This window comes from Oryctolagus cuniculus, chromosome 17, assembly GCF_051225735.1.
Source record: "Oryctolagus cuniculus isolate XC-2025 breed Fujian yellow rabbit chromosome 17, ASM5122573v1, whole genome shotgun sequence".
In the NCBI taxonomy this organism is placed as follows: Eukaryota; Metazoa; Chordata; class Mammalia; order Lagomorpha; family Leporidae; genus Oryctolagus; species Oryctolagus cuniculus.
Window position 1 is genome coordinate 399,282 of NC_142883.1, and position 15,707 is coordinate 414,988.

Genomic DNA, 15,707 nt, shown 5'->3' on the forward strand with positions numbered 1-15,707 from the left:
GCCCGACGCCCACTGGCCCTGGGAAAAGCACCTCCCCCTGGAGACCCCAGGCCCAGGTGAGCGCTGGCGGAGCAGGAAGCACGCGATGGACCCCCACCCAGAGGTGGTTTTCATGTTTAAGGTTTATTTATTTGAAAGGCCTTTAAAGAGAGAAAGAGAGCCCCTGTCCGCTGGTTCACCCCTCCCCCCACATACCCGCAACAGCCGGGGCTGGGAGCCCTCAGCTCGATCTGGGGGCCCCCGGTGAGTGGCAGAGCTGCTGCCCCCGGGGGGGGAGAATTGGGGTCCCAGGGATGCACCTGCTGCGAGCAAGCCGTGCCCGGAGCTTCGTCCCTCGAGAGAAGGCGGCCGCGCGCGGCCAGGTGCGCGTGTCAGCCACGCAGGGTCAGTGGGCCGCGCACACCCCTGGCGGCGCGGTCGGCAGGGGACGGGTGTCCCATCTGCGCCCCTGCTCCCCTTACCCCGCCTTCTGCCGCTCTAAGGGGTGCTGCCCTGGGTTAGCGCGCGTCGGGGCCGCCCCCGGAGGCCGTTCCCGGGAGGGCTCCACCGGGCGAGCTGCGCCGCAGCAGGGTGCGGGGATCCCGGCCCGCGGTTATGCCAGCAGCCTGCGCATGGCGCCCAGCGCGGCCGAGCGGTAACTGCGCCCGAAATGGTTCCAGTGGTTGAGGAGGTTGAAGAGCTGGTAGAGCAGCAGCCGCTGCTCGGAGCCCGGCGCCTTGGGCACCTTGCGGTGGTAGGCGGTGAAGAAGGCCCTGGGGAAGCCGCCGAACAGCAGGGCGATGGCCAGCTCGAACTCGGAGTGGCCGTAGAAGGAGGCCGGGTCGAAGACCACCGGCCCCGCGTCGTCCTCCGCCGCGTTCCCCGACCAGAGGTCACCGTGCAGCAGGGCGGGGACCACCTCCAGGCCGCAGAACAGAGCCGGGATCTTCACCTGCGAGAGGGAGGGTCGTCGTGCCCAGTGCCTGGACGCGGCCGGAGGCAGCCCCTCTCCGCTCTGTGCGCGTCCCACTTCCCTGGCACCAGCGGCCGCAGCAGAGGACACAGCCCTCCCCACTGCCCTGTCACTGCTCCTCTCCGCCCTGCTGGCCACTTCATCCATGAGGTCAAGGAGCCAGTTCACCATAGGCTACAGCGGGACTTCAGAGTCAGGCTTTGAGACCTGGCCCTGGGGGACTCGGGGGCCCATCCTGGGGTGAGACATTCCCACTAAGACAGAGGGGAACGGAGGCTAAGAGTGGGCAGCTGTCAGTAACCAGGAGACGGGGACGGCAGTGCCCCTGGGCTCCACAGGCAGGAGGTCAGGTTAAATACCCCAGGGGGCCATGTTGGTCCTCGGATCCCACCCCTGTCCCGTTCCTGTCAGGCTCATAGTGGCCCCTGATGTGTGCGCCACTTCCCCAGCTCTGCACAGAGTCCCTCAGCTCTCCCGGGGTGAGAGAACAGCCTCTCTCCCAGAGAAGTGGCCGCAGGGCCCACCTGTAACCTCGACCACAGCTCTCGTGCCTCTCGGTCAGCATAGTCTTTTTCGATGAGGTCCAGCTGTGCCTGGAGCCGGTGCCGGGTGAAAAAGGTTGGCCAGTCGTCATGCCACTCATTCACCTGGGCAACGGAAGCAAGGACAGAGCTACTCGCTGTAGCCACAGGACAGTGCATGCAATCCGCCCAGGCCCTGGGACAAGGGCCGGCCAGCAAGCAGGCTGAGGCAGGGTCGCCACATACTCAGCTCTTCCAAAGGAAGGAGTTAAAGGGGAAAATGGAGACAGAACTGGCAACACACATAAACAACAGATACACTCAAATCTAACTATCAACAAACACATAAAAATGTCAAAAAATACTCTCGCTAAAGGGATTGACAGAACAATAAAGCTGAACTTAACCACAAGTGGCGTGCAGGAATGCACTTATATATAAACAGACAGAGGTTACAAGGATAGAAAAGAGACCCTGTTAACTAGTGTAAAGGAAGCTGGAGTGGCAACCTTCATACCTGCAAAGTCGATTTCAGAGTAAACAGTCTCATCAAGCATAAAGTCATTTCACAATGAACGGGGGTCACATATGCTGCACAACACATGATAGCCCTGCACATGCCTGCCTTTGATACAGTGCAAAATACACGAAAGTAAAGCTGATGAAACTGAGAGGGGCGGGCATGGTGGTTAAGCCACCGCTTGGAAGCCCACGTCCCATATCAGGTCCCAGCTCCTCCACTTCCAATCCAGCTTCCTGCTAACGCACCTGGGAAAGCAGCAGAAAATGGTCCAAGTACCTGGGTCCCTGCCACCCTGCAGGAGACCTGGATAAAATTTCTGGCTCCTAGGCCGGCGCCGCGGCTCACTAGGCTAATCCTCCGCCTAGCGGTGCCGGCACACCAGGTTCTAGTCCCGGTCAGGGCGCCGGATTCTGTCCCGGTTGCCCCTCTTCCAGGCCAGCTCTCTGCTGTGGCCAGGGAGTGCAGTGGAGGATGGCCCAAGTGCCTGGGCCCTGCACCCCATGGGAGACCAGAAAAAGCGCCTGGCTCCTGGCTCCTGCCATTGGATCAACGCAGTGCGCTGGCCGCAGCGCGCCAGCCGCGACGGCCATTGGAGGGTGAACCAACAGCAAAGGAAGACCTTTCTCTCTGTCTCTCTCTTTCACTGTCCACTCTGCCTGTCAAAAAAAAAAAAAAAAGAATTTCTGGCTCCTGGTCTGACCCAGCCCAGGTCATTGTGGGCATCTGGGGAATGAACTGGCACATGGGAGATCTCCCTATTCTCTCCCTCTGTCACTCTTTCAAACAAATAAGAAAATATTTTTAAAAATTGCAGAGAAAGCAGCTGGCGCTGTGGTGCAGCAGGTTAAAGCCCCGGCCTGCAGTGCCAGCGTCCCACATGGGCACCAGTTTGAGTCCCGGCTGCTCCACTTCTGATCCAACTCCCTGCTACTGCCCCTGGGAAAGAATCAGAAGATGGTTCAAGTCCCTAGGCCCCTGCACCCACGTGGAAGACCCAGAAGAAGCTCCTGGCTCCTGGCTTTGGATTGGCTCAGCTCTGGCCATTGCATTATTTGGGAGGTGAACCAGTGGGTAGAAGACTGACTCTCTCTCTCGCTTGGACTTCTGAGGTGATTTGGATCACCTTTGCCCCAGTAATGTGAAAGAAAGTGGAGGTCGAATAGGGAACAGTAATTTTGCTATGCAGACAGTATATTCAGTTTATTAGTAAAGCCACTTTTTTAATCTCTTAGGTAGTTTGGGAGTCAGATATCACAAGGAGTTTATTTCAATTTTAGGAAGCTTGATTTTTGCCTATGCCCACAGTTATCCTGCAGCACTTAAGCTAGTGTTGATGTGAGACCAGAAATGTTCAGGATTCTGTTCCAGGACATGAAGGACCTGGTTCTAAAACCCATGGGATTCAATTTCTCTCTCTCGCTCGCTCCCTCTCTCTCTCTCTCTCTCTCTCTCACACACACACACACACACACACAAATAAGTAAAATAAATCTTTTTAAAAATTGCAAGGAGAAACAGCTAAACCTGGGGCAGGTGTTTGGCACAGCACTCAAGCTGCTGCTTTGGACACCCACATCCAATATTGGAGTGCCTGGGTTCGAGTCCCAGCTCCCTCCCAGGTCCATCTTCTTTCACCATGGACCCTTGGAGGAAACAGGTGATGGTCCCTGACACCCGCATGAGAGACCTGGGTTGAGTTCCTGACTCCTGACTTTGAATTGGCCCAGCCATGGCTACTGTGGGCATTTGTGGAGTGGGCCAGAATGTGGAAATTCACTCTCTCCCCAACTGCCTCTCCCTCTCTCTTCCTTACAAATAAATACAAATTAAGAAGTATAAGTGCCAGCGCCGTGGCTCACTAGGCTAATCCTCCTCCTTGCGGTGCCGGCACACCGGGTTCTAGTCTCGGTCGGGGCGCCGGATTCTGTCCTGGTTGCTCCTCTTCCAGGCCAGCTCTCTGCTGTGGCCAGGGAGTGCAGTGGAGGATGGCCCAAGTGCTTGAGCCCTGCACCCCATGGGAGACCAGGATAAGCACCTGGCTCCTGCCATCAGATCAGCGCGGTGTGCCAGCCGCAGTGCACTGGCCGCGGCGGCCATTGGAGGGTGAACCAACGGCGAAGGAAGACCTTTCTCTCTGTCTCTCTCTCTCACTGTCCACTTTGCCTGTCAAAAAAAAAAATTAAATGCAGCCATAAGGGTGAGGCTCTAGTCCCACAGAAACAGTGGCTTCATAAGAAGAGGAATAAAGGGGCTTGGCTCTCTGTGTGCCCACATCTGTGCACACAGTGGGAAGCCAGGAAACCACCCTCACCAGAGCCTTGACCTTGCACTTCCCGGACTCCAGAACCATGGAAGTCACTGTCTGTTGTTTAAGCTGCCCAGGCTCTAGTAGTTTGAATGGCAGCTCCAGCTGACAGACATTGCCAGATTTCAACGCTTCTTGCACGGCTGATACAGCAAGCACGTCACCTTCAACAACACTTTCACCTAAGCAGAAAATTCACATCTGCAGAGCACCCCGCTCAGCAGGGCGAGAGCCTCGCCTGACCAAGACACCACATTCCCGGCCACAGTTTGAGTTGCACCTGCATTACCCGAGTCACTGCGTATTATCCCATCCCACAGAGTTAAATTAGAAGTCAACAGAGCGCTGGGAAATCCCCAAATGATTCAAAACTAACACATTTCTAAAGTCTATGGTTAAGAAAGAAATCTAAAGGAAAAGTTAAATACTTTGAGTTGAATGAAAATGAAAATCTGGCTTATAACAGGGATTCCACTAAAGCAGTTTTTAGGGGAAATTTATAGCACTAAATAGCTGTTAGAAAAGAAGCTCTCGGGGGCCAGGATTGTGGTGTAAGCAGGTAAAGCCACCGCCTTCAATGCCAGCATCCCATATGGCCGCCAGTTCTAGTCCCAGCTATTCCACTTGTGGTCAGCTCCCTGCTAATGGCTTGGGAAAAGCAGCAGAAGATGGCCAAGTGCTTGGGCTCCTGCTAACCACACGGGAGACCTGGAAGAATCTCCTGGCTTCGACCTGGCCTGGATCTGACCATTGGCAGCTATCAGGGTGGTGCCTTTCAAATAAAAAGAAAAAAGTAAAGAAGATTGCAGGGCTGGCATTGTGGCACAGGAGGTAAAACCAACACCCATGATGCCAGCATCCCGTATGGGCACCAGTTTGAGTTCCACCTGCTCCACTTCTGAGCCAGCTCCCTGCTAATGCACCTGGGAAAGCAGCGGAGGATGGTCCACTGCTTGAGCCTCTGCACCCACATGGGAGACCCAGAAGAGCTCCTGGCTCCTGGCTTCGGCCTGGCCCACCCTGGCTGTTGTGGCCATTTGGGAAATGAGTCAGCAGATGGAAAATCAATCTCTCTCAGGGCGGATGCTGTGGGTAAAGCCACCGCCTGCAGTGCCGGCATCCCATATGGGCACCAGTTGGAGTCCCGGCTGTTCTACTTCCCATCCAGCTCTCTGCTGTGGCCTGGGAAAGCAGAAGATGGCCCAAGTGCTTGGGACCCTGCACCCACATGGGAGACCTAGAAGAAGCTCCTGGCTCCTGGCTTCAGATTGGCTCAGCTCTGGCTGTTGCGGCCAACTGGGGAGTGAACCATCGGATGGAAGACTTCTCTCTCCGTCTCTCTCCTCCCTCTCCTTCTCTCTCTGTGTAACTCTGACTTTCAAACACATAAATAAATCTTAAAAAAAAAAAAAAGTAATTGTGGGGGCCCGTGCTGTGGCATATCAGGTAAGGCTGCCCCCTGCTGTGCCGGCATCCCATATGGTCGCCAATGCTCTATCTCTGATCCAGCTCTCTGCTGTGGCCTGGGAGGATAGTGGAAGATGGCCCAAGTCCTTGGGCCCTTGCACCCTCGTGGGAAGACCCAGAGGAAGCTCCTGGCTCCTGGCTTCGGATCAACACAGCTCCAGCCATTGCAGCCAATTGGGGAGTGAACCAGCAGATAGAAGACCTCTCTTTTTCTCTCTCTCTCTCTCTCTCTCTCTCTCTCTCTGCCTCTCCTTCTCTCTCTGTGTAACTCTGACTTTCAAATAAGTAAATAAATTGTCAAAAAAAAATAATTGTGGGAGTAGGCATGTGGCCTAGCAGTTAAGCCAGCAGTTAATTTTTCTTCTTTTTTTTTTTTTCTTTTAAGATTTATTTGTTGGGCCGGCTCACTTGGTTAATCCTCCGCCTGCGGCACCGACACCCCAGGTTCTAGTCCCAGTTGGGGCGCTGGATTCTGTCCCAGTTGCTCCTCTTCCAGTCCAGCTCTCTGCTGTGGCCCGGGAAGGCAGTGGAGGATGGCCCAAATGCTTGGGCCCTGCACCTGCATGGGAGACCAGGAGGAAGCACCTGGCTCCTGGCTTCCAATCGGCGTAGTGCCGGCCATAGCAGCCATTTTGGGGGATGAACCAATGGAAGGAAGACCTTTCTCTCTGTCTCTCACACACTGTCTAACTCTGCCTGTCAAAAAAAAAAAAAAAAAAAGATTTACTTGAAAGTCAGAGTTACAGAGAGGTCTTCCATCTGCTGGTTCACTCCCTAGATGGTCTCAACAGCCAGGGCTGGGCCAGGTGGAAGCCAGGAACTTCTTCCAGGTCTTCTGCATGGGCACAGGGGCCTGAGCACGTGGGTCGTCCTCCACAGCTTTCCCAGGCGCAGTAGCAGGGAGCTGAACCAGACGTAGAGCAGCTGGGACACTAAGCGGAGCCCTGTGGGATGCGGTATCACAGGCAGCCACATTGGCCTCCTACAGACTTACAAAGCTACAGTATTCAAGACAGTGACACCAGCCTGAAGAGAGACGAGCGATGGAGCACACACCTCTGCGTACTGACAAACTCGCGTTGTGTCACAGGTGCCACAGTTCAATGGGAACAGCGTGGCCTTCTCAACGACAGCACTGTACCACTTCACTACCCACGTGTACAAACTGAACTTCCATCTGCAGAGGTTAACTTAAAAAACTGGGGCTGGCACTGTGGTGTAGCAGGTTAAGCTGCCGCCTGCAGTACCAGCACCCAGTATGGGCACTGGTTCAAGACCCGGCTGGATGGACTTCCCGCCTCCTGGCTTCAGCCCAGCTCTGCAGGCATTTGGAGGAGATAAACAGTGAGTGGAAGATCTCGCCTTCCCTCTACCTCTCCTCCCTGTCACTCGCCCCTTCAAATAAATAAATAAATCTTTAAAAGAGAAAAAAGGTGCATGGATAAACAAATTGTATTTGATCCACAGAACGGAACAGGCTTTTGACACATGCAACATGGATAAAATAATGATCAGTGTTAGAACGATTGCACTGAGAGATGCAACACCAAAAATGTCCCATATCTTGCAGCTCCACTTAAATTCCACTAAACGCAGTTGCACCTCAGTGACAGGAAACAGAGCGGTGGTCGCCCAAAAGCAGGGGAGGGCAGGGAGCCAAGGTTACAGAGGGCGCAAGGAGACTCTGGGGTGAGCAGTGTTCTCTCACCTGGGTGGCAGTAAGGGTGCACGGTGGACTTGTCCGCCACAACACCCCAAACTGTTGCCAGCTGCACCCAAGGAGAGAAGGGTGCCAAGCTAATTTTACAGAGGTCACTTGTGACGTCCACAGGGGACGGTCTTCTGGAGACCACCACGGGCGATGGGCCGGCGGATTTTCCAGTCAGTAGGCATCCCTCGGAGGCCTCTCTATGCAGAGGAGGCTTGGCGGGGTTCAGCCCCTGGTGAGAGTGCAGCCAAGGGCAGGATGGGAAGCCCCTCCCTGCAGCCCACCCGTCAGGACCCTGGGTCCATGGACACCTCGTCATTTCCCGTTTCCTGCCCAGGCCCCAGTGTCCACTCTGCGTCCTCCTGAGGAAGGACACAGATTTAGCACTGGAACCCTGGCGCCTCCATGCCCTTGCTGGTCTCAGCAGCGTTGCCCGGCCTCTGAGCACCAGTTTCCTCATAAATGGATCAACGACATTACCGACGGTGGCAACCAGGTGAGTGGAGTCAGGCAAAGCATTAAACTGCACAAAATGCCTCAGTGGCCACAGCTGGCCAGGCCGGAGCTCCCAGCGGGGCCTCGAGTACCAGCTGTCTGAGAAGCCCCCGGCTCAGCATTGCTCTACCCAGAATCCACTCAGCCCTCCTGAGTAGCAAGTTCTGGAACTTGGGGCTGGCTGACGGCTAAAGACGACTCCCCTGTGGTCCAAAGGTGGTGGACCAGGTGTTGCCCAAGGCCCTCAGCCCGTCCTGCCGGCTGACCAACCTCTGCTGCATTCCATCTGCTTACACACTGGAGTGCCACGCAAGATTCCACTTCTCAGTCTTGGATATTTGCAAATCTGCTATGCTGGGTCAGCCGTCTCTGGACCCCCTCATCACCTGCAACTCTCAAACTTGGCATCCAGAGCAGGCTCGCCAGCCACGCCCAGCCACGCCTACCGGGACAACCAAGACTATGCCTGTGAGACAGGTGTGACCCCAGGGGAGCTGCTGTTGGCTGGGAGGAAGAGCCTGGTCGTTGTCCACAGGGCATCAGCTGGCCAGGGCAGGCTTCAAGGAGGACACAGGAGAGCATTTCACTGTCCATGGACATTTCTCTTGTCCAGCAGACCATGGTCCAGGGCCAGGTTAGGGTCAGACCAACCAGAGAAAAGCATTCCTAGGAACTTCATGGGTTCCATGACAGCAAATCAAGAGCCCAGCATGACTGAGCCACAGAGAGGAAGGAACCTCTGGTACATGCTACAACATGTATGACCCTTGGGAACATCATGCTAAGAGTGATGAGCCAGACACAAAGGTTACAGGTCACACACTTCCATTCATACGAAATGTGCAGAACAGTGCACATAGAGAAAGCAGAGTAGTGGCTGCCAGGGGCTGGGGACAGGGAAGTGGGGAGCGGCTGCTCCTGGGCACTGCTTTTGGTGAGAATGTTCTAGAACTAGATAGTGGTGGTGGCTGCTTGACACCAGGAGTATACGACTGAAACTGCCAGGTTGTACACTTTACAGAGGTGGAGGTCATTAGGGGGTGTCTGCACTGTACCCCACTTCTGGAAGCCCAGCCCAGCATGCTCCCCACCCCCACACCCTTCAGTCCCTTTGCAACTGCTCTTCCCCCTGCCTGGAATGCCACCCTGCCAGCCGAGCTCAGGGGCCCTCTGCAGCTGCTCCGCCCATCCCAGATGCCACAGCACCCACTCTGCTTCCAGACACCAGGAGCTCCGTCTCGCTGGTGCCTGGAGGACTGGCACTGTGTCACACTCGAGGGGCCAGGTGACTCACCTGCGGGATAAAGCCACAGCAGGTCACTGTGTGGAAGCCGAACTTGCTCACGTAGTGGGGATCCGCACCCTCAGCCCTCCGGCCTGTCAAGAGAGAGCCCGGCATGAGAGAGCCGCTTGTCTTCCCCTCGGCGGCCAGCCTCTGCAGTTCTCTCCAGTCGGTAGTGCTTGGCCAGCCTGGGATCTGCCAGGATGCTACCACCTCCTCAAGCACCCTCAAGCACCAATTCCATGAGCTCGTTCTCTCCATCAAAACCTTCCTGTGATTATATTTCCAGAATGTAGTGGGAAAGGAGACAGCGTACAGTTAAGCCTGTTACCGGAATGCCAGAGGGAAGCGGCAGAGGGGCCTGGGCTGCAGGCACACAGAGCCAGCTGCAGGCCCCCACTGCTCTGCCCGTCCCTCCCTGTCCCCAGCCACAGGCACACAGAGCCAGCTGCAGGCCCCCACTGCACTGCCCTCCCCTCTCAGCTCCTCCCCGGCCACGGGCACACAGAGCCAGCTGCAGGACCCCACTGCACTGCCCGCCCCTCCCTGTCCCCAGTCACAGGCACACAGAGCCAGCTGCAGGCCCCCACTGCACTGCCCGTCCCTCCCTGTCCCCAGCCACAGGCACACAGAGCCAGCTGCAGGCCCCCACTGCTCTGCCCGTCCCTCCCTGTCCCCAGCCACAGGCACACAGAGCCAGCTGCAGGCCCCTACTGTACTGCCCGTCCCTCCCTGTCCCCAGCCACGGGCACACAGCCAGCTGCAGGCCCCCACTGCACTCCCCTCCCCTCTCAGCTCCTCCCCGGCCACGGGCACACAGAGCCAGCTGCAGGCCCCCACTGCACTGCCCGCCCCTCCCTGTCCCCAGTCACAGGCACACACAGCCAGCTGCAGGCCCCCACTGCACTGCCCGTCCCTCCCTGTCCCCGGCCACGGGCACACAGAGCTGCACGTACCCACTGTGTTCTCCTCCTTTGTCAGCTTCTCCCGGAGCTTCTGGTTGTAAAGGTGCAACTCGGCCATCTGGTCTCCCAGTTTTGACGCCTGACTTAGGAAAGAAGAAATGTGGCCAATTAAAAAAACCAACAAGAAATGATGACTCCCCCAGCATGCTCCACTCTGAGAAGTGTGTAATGCCTTGAAGCCACCCTCTCTGCCAGGCAGTGACTCTTCCCAGAAACAAGGCAGTGCAACAGCCCCAGGAGGGACGGCAACAGGTCTTAGCACGACGTGGGAACCAGGGGAAATGCTCTAAAAGTAACATCAGGTGAAAAGCCACCTCCCAGTTCTTGTAAGAACAAATGTAGGGGCCAGGCCATGGCACAGTAGGTTAATCCCCCGCCTGCAGCACGGCATCCCATATGGGCGCCAGTTCTAGTCCTGGCTGCTCCACTTCCGATCCAGTTCTCTGCTGTGGCCTGGGAAATCAGCAGAGGATGGCCCAAGTCCTTGGGCCCCTGCACCCACATGGGAGACCTAGAAGAAGCTCCTGGCTCCTGGCTTCAGATTGGCTCAGCTCCGGCTGTTGAGGCCAATTGGGGAGTGAACCAGGGGATGGAGGATCTCTCTCTCTCTCTCTCTCTCTCTCTCTCTCTCTCCTCCCTCTCCTTCTCTCTCTGTGTAACTCTGACTTTCAAATAAATAATCTTTTTTACAAAATGTAAATCACATGGGAAAAAGACAGAGGGGACAATCACATAGCCAGGTGTCACCAACAGCCACCTCTGGCTGATAAGATTGCGGGTAGCTCCTGTCCTCCTTACTTAGGCCTGGACTTCCCACAGCTCACACATGAGTATCACAGCTCTAATAATTAGGAAAAATCTAAAGACTCAAGGTGATTGATAGGTCGGACACATCCTGTCCAAATTGAGCCACAGCAGCTCAGTGCACAGAGCAGTGGTGGGAAATACGCTCACGTCACAAAGCCTGCACACAGCCAGGCTCACCCACAGGGCCACTGCACAGAGCAGAGTGGGCTTCATGCAGCCTGCACACAGTCAGGCTCAGGACCGCACAAGAACAGAGCCGGTTCCACACTCAGCCACAGGGCGACCACACGAGAGCAGAGTGGGCTTCATGCTCACCCACAGGGCAATAGCACCAGAGTAGAGCGGGCTTCACGCAGCCTGCACACAGCCAGGCTCAACCCACACACAGGGCGACGGCAGGAGAGCAGAGCGGGCTTCACGGCCCCCACGGCTCAGCACCAGGCTGCTCCGCCTGCTGCCCTCTGCCTCTCCGTCTCTGCCTCTCTTGCTCTTGTGTGCGTCTCTCTGTCCCCATTCCATCAGTTTGCCTCTCCCTGTCTTTCTCCGTTTCTCTCTGTCCGTGTGTGTGTGTCCTTCCGTGTGTGCATCTGTGTGTCTGTCCATGTGCACGTGTGCCTCTCCCCACGCACGTGTCTCCATCCACGTGTGTCACTGCGTGCCTCTCTCACACACTCACCTGCTCAAGCTCCTCATCTTCAAGTGCTCCATCACGAAGGCAGCCCCACCTTCTGGCAGGTCGATCACCTTCACGGGCCGAGGCACCCTCAGCAGGCCGGTGCTGCGCAGGGCCTCCAGGCTGGCCATCTCCCCCTCAAACATCTGCCGGGCCTGTGTCCAAACACCGCCGTGAGCCTCGTCAGCTCCCTAGGCACGGACACCAGCAGGAGCCTCTGCCAGTCAGCCTGGGGGGCTCACAGAGAGCGGGGTACAAGTGCGCCCCGAAGACAGGAGGGGCTGCAAGCATGAGGTCCATGGTCCGAGGGTCTCGGGGGCAGGATGCCGCTGCCCTACAGCGAGCCCTGCTGTGAGAGACGAGGCTGTGCTGGAGACACCAGGGGTGCCAGGGGAAAACAGGAGGCACGGGGGACCTGAGTTAACCGGGGCTCCAGGGACAGGAGGGGCTGCAAGCATGAGGTTCATGGTCTGAGGGTCTCGGGGGCAGGATGCCGCTGCCCTACAGCGAGCCCTGCTGTGAGAGACGTGGCTGTGCTGGGGACACCAGGGGTGCCAGGGGAAAACAGGAGGCACGGGGGACCTGAGTTAACCGGGGCTCCAGGGCTGGGCCTGGATCCCCCAGGTTACCCGCCTTCCTCGCTGCCTCGTTGGGGACAGCAGCCTCAAGCAGCCAGGGCAAATGTGGCCCAGGCCCCGAGGTAGATCAGGCCACAGATGGGCAGGGAGGGGCCTCCCCTCTGGTCCAGCGGGGCTGGGTGAGCTGAGAAGGAGCCACATATCCGACCTCCCGCCAAGTCTCCTGGGGGCCCCAGGGGTCTCCTGCTTGGAGAATGTTGGCACAAATACCCCAGTTTCACATTAGGTGAACTCTCACCATATGAACAGTCCACCTCTGCCTAAAACACGTGTCATCAGTGTGTTTGGGGCTACCTCTGCCTATAGAATTGCATGTTTCAAAAAACCAAACCCTGGGAGCTGGTGCTGCGCACAGCAAGTAAAGCCACCGCCTGCAGTCCCGGCGTCCCATATGGGCACTGGTTCGAGTTCCGGCTGCTCCACTTCCGATCCAGTGACCACCTAATGTGCCTGGGAAAGCAGCAGAAGATGGCCCAACTCCTTGGGCTCCTGCACCCACGTAGAAGACCCGGAGAAAGCCCCAGGCTCCTGGCTTTGGATCAGCCCAGCTCAGGCCATTGCGGCCATTGGGGAGTGAATCAGCAGATGGAAGACCTCTCTCTCTCTCTCTCTCTCTGCCTCTCTGCCTCTCTGTAACTCAGCCTTCCAAATAAATAAATAAATCTTAGGGGCTGGCGCTGTGGCATAGCAGGTAAAGCTGCCGCCTGCAGTGTCAGCATCCCATATGGGCGTCAGTTCGAGTCCTGGCTGATCCACTTCTGATCCAGCTCTCTCTATGGCCTGGGAAAGCAGTGGAAGATGGCCCAAGTCATTGGACCCCTGCACCCACGTGGGAGATCCAGAGAAGGCTCCTGGATCCTGGCTTCGGATCAGCACAGCTCCAGCTGTTGCGGCCAGTTAGGGAGTGAACCAGCAGATGGAAGATCTCTCTCTCTCTGCCTCTCCTTCTCTCTCTGTGTAACTCTGACTTTCAAATAAATAAATATTTAAAAATAAATAAGTGAGTAAGTAAATGAATAAATCTTAAAAATAAAAAAGCAAACCCTGGGGCTGGCGCTGTGGTGTAGCAGGTTAAGCTGCCGCCTGCAGTGTCAGCATCCCACGTGGGCACTGGTCCGAGTCTCGGCTGCTTCACTTCTGATCCAGCTCCCAGGGAAATCAGCGAAAGATGGCCCAAGTACCTGGGCCCCTGCGCCCACACGGGAGACCTGGGTGAGGTTCCTAGCTCCAGACTGGCTCAGCTCCAGCCATTGTGGCCATTTGAGGAGTGAACCAGCACATGGAAGACCTCTCTGTGTCTCTCTCTGTAACTGCCTTTCAAATAAATAAATAATCTCTTTTTATGAGGAAAAATACCATTGTTCCTCAACAGTATAAATAAGGCTGTAAACAATCACCAAATCTCAGGGCCGGCACTGTGTCACAGTGAGTTAAAGCCCCAGCCTACAGCGCCGGCATCCCATATGGGCGCCGGTTCAAGTCCTAGCTGCTCCGCTTCTGATCCAGCCCTTTGCTATGGCCTGAGAAAGCAGCAGACTATGACTCAAGTCCTTGGGCCCCTGCACCTGCACCCCGTGGGAGACCTGGAAGAAACTTCTGGCTCCTGGCTTCAGATGGGCCCAGCTCTGGCTGTTGTGGCCACCCGGACGGAAGATCTTTCTCTCTCGCTCTCGCTCTCGCTCTCTCTCTCTCTCTCTATCTTTATCTCTATTCTCTCTGCAACTCTGTCTTTCAAATAAATGAATCGATTTTTTAAAAAATAGTCAAATCTCAAAATGTCAATTTCATTCCTATACATTACATTTCCATTACCCTATTAGCTACCACAGATCAGGGAGAACCTAGGTATTTGTCTTTTTGGGGATTGGCTTATTTCACTAAGTATAATGGTTTCCAGTGGCATCCATTTTGTTGCAAAATACAAGATTTCATTTTTGTTGTTGTTTTACCGCTGAGCAGTATTCCAAATAAATACATCTTTAAAAAAAAAAAAAAGTAAGCCCTGTGAATGAGACGGAAGCACCTCCGCCTCACAGGAAAAGAACCCCGCCCTTTCAGCGGGCCTCGGGTGGCAAGGGTCTGCAGGGTGGGAGAAAGCCCGAGAACCCCAGCCAAGCTCCCGGGCGAGTCCCCGGCCGGCCGGCAGAGAGCGCCTGGGCCTGGGCCGGGGTGTCACCTGCTCTCCTGCGTTGTCACAGCACCTGCTGCGTGCACTGGGGGAGGAGGGGGTCTCAGCTTTTGGAAACCCCCCTGTGAAGCCGGGACTGGAAATCTGGCGAGAGGGGCTTGGCTGTGAGGGAGCCGGACCCGGGAACCCGGTTCCTCTATCCTCAGGGCCGAGGGGAGCCCTCCGGGAGCCGCGGGGACCACTGACTCCTCGGCCTCCAGGGCCCGCTGTCGGCGCCTCGGGCCCGGTCGGGAAACGCCCCCTGCGCCCTGGGCCCCGGGTCCTCGCCCACCCGCGCGGCCGCGCACCTGCGTCCTGCGGTTGACCTTGACAAACACGGGGCCCGCGTCGGTGTCGTAGGCGCGGCCCTCGCTGATGCAGCCGCCGGCGCTGGGGCTGCCGAAGGCCCGCAGGGTCGCGGTGCGCAGCTCGGCGCGCAGTAGCTGCTCCATTGGCGGCGGCGGCGCCGGACACTAATCCTGGGACCTAGCGGGCCCAGTCCGCGGCGCGGCCTGCGGGCTCTGGGCAGACGCTCAGGCGCGCGCTCCCGCACCCGCGCTCCCGGCGGCCTCTTAAGCTCCCACGGCCGCTCAGGGAGGGGGCCCCTCGGCCGGCTCGTCGCGCCCTCCCCAGCTGGCCGGTGTCCAGCTCCCTCCCCTGGGCCCGTTCCAGAACTTCTCTACCACAGCCCGCGGGCACTCGCGGGCTGAGTGGGAGCCCAGCCCTGGTCCCGCTCCCCCAGGTAAGGGTGCCCGTGTGCACCGAGCCTGTGCACAGTCCCGGGACCCCAGGAGACCCAGCTGGAGGCTGCCGCTAGGAGCCTGTTCCCTGCACGAAGGGAAGGAGGGGCCCACACGGGAGGGCATCTGAGGATGGTGCAGGCACAGCCCAGACAAGCCAGGGACTCTTTGTCCCAGCCAGGTGCCTGTCGGACACTCGGACATAAGGGGGGCTCTTTGTCCCAGCCAGGTAGGGGTCAAACATTCAGACACGTGGTGGGGAGGAGGGGCCTTGTCCCAGCCAGGTTCAGGTCAGAGATAAGCTCTGGGGCTGATAAGAGGCAGTTGTCCCCACCCAGTGTGGGGAGGGAGCTTCCAGACACGCCCAGGCCCGTGCACACCCATGCATGCACCCAGCCACACGCACACATGCACCCTGTGTCCTGCATGTACCACCACCACCCCCTGCCCTCCTCATTAATCCC

At 57.2% G+C, this 15,707-nt stretch overlaps 1 protein-coding gene across 2 annotated transcripts; it reads right to left on the bottom strand.

Moving 5' to 3' along the window:
• Window positions 1-107: 107 nt before the first annotated feature.
• On the bottom strand, window positions 108-15,050 carry FN3K (fructosamine 3 kinase). 2 transcript variants are annotated; one of them, XM_002723048.6, is made up of 6 exons: window positions 14,812-15,050; window positions 11,702-11,853; window positions 10,210-10,301; window positions 9,266-9,348; window positions 1,477-1,599; window positions 108-931 (listed from the first exon to the last, which is right to left on the bottom strand). In XM_002723048.6, the coding sequence occupies exons 1-6, from the start codon at window positions 14,953-14,955 to the stop codon at window positions 593-595; spliced, it is 933 nt and encodes a 310-aa protein (XP_002723094.2). In that variant the 5' UTR covers window positions 14,956-15,050; the 3' UTR covers window positions 108-592. The 2 variants fall into 2 exon arrangements, with proteins under 2 accessions (XP_002723094.2, XP_069916174.1); XM_070060073.2 differs by lacking the exons at window positions 108-931; window positions 1,477-1,599 and adding an exon at window positions 7,203-7,708.
• Window positions 15,051-15,707: the final 657 nt, after the last annotated feature.

Excerpts from the sequence above, each read along its gene's own strand:
- FN3K (XM_002723048.6), bottom strand. The coding sequence starts at position 14,955 with ATGGAGCAGCTACTGCGCGCCGAGCTGCGCACCGCGACCCTGCGGGCC. Across the intron at positions 11,854-14,811 it reads AGGTCAACCGCAGGACGCAG|GCCCGGCAGATGTTTGAGGG; the intron begins GTGCGCGGCCGC and ends GTTTGGACACAG. Across the intron at positions 9,349-10,209 it reads AAAGGAGGAGAACACAGTGG|GCCGGAGGGCTGAGGGTGCG; the intron begins GTACGTGCAGCT and ends CTCTCTTGACAG.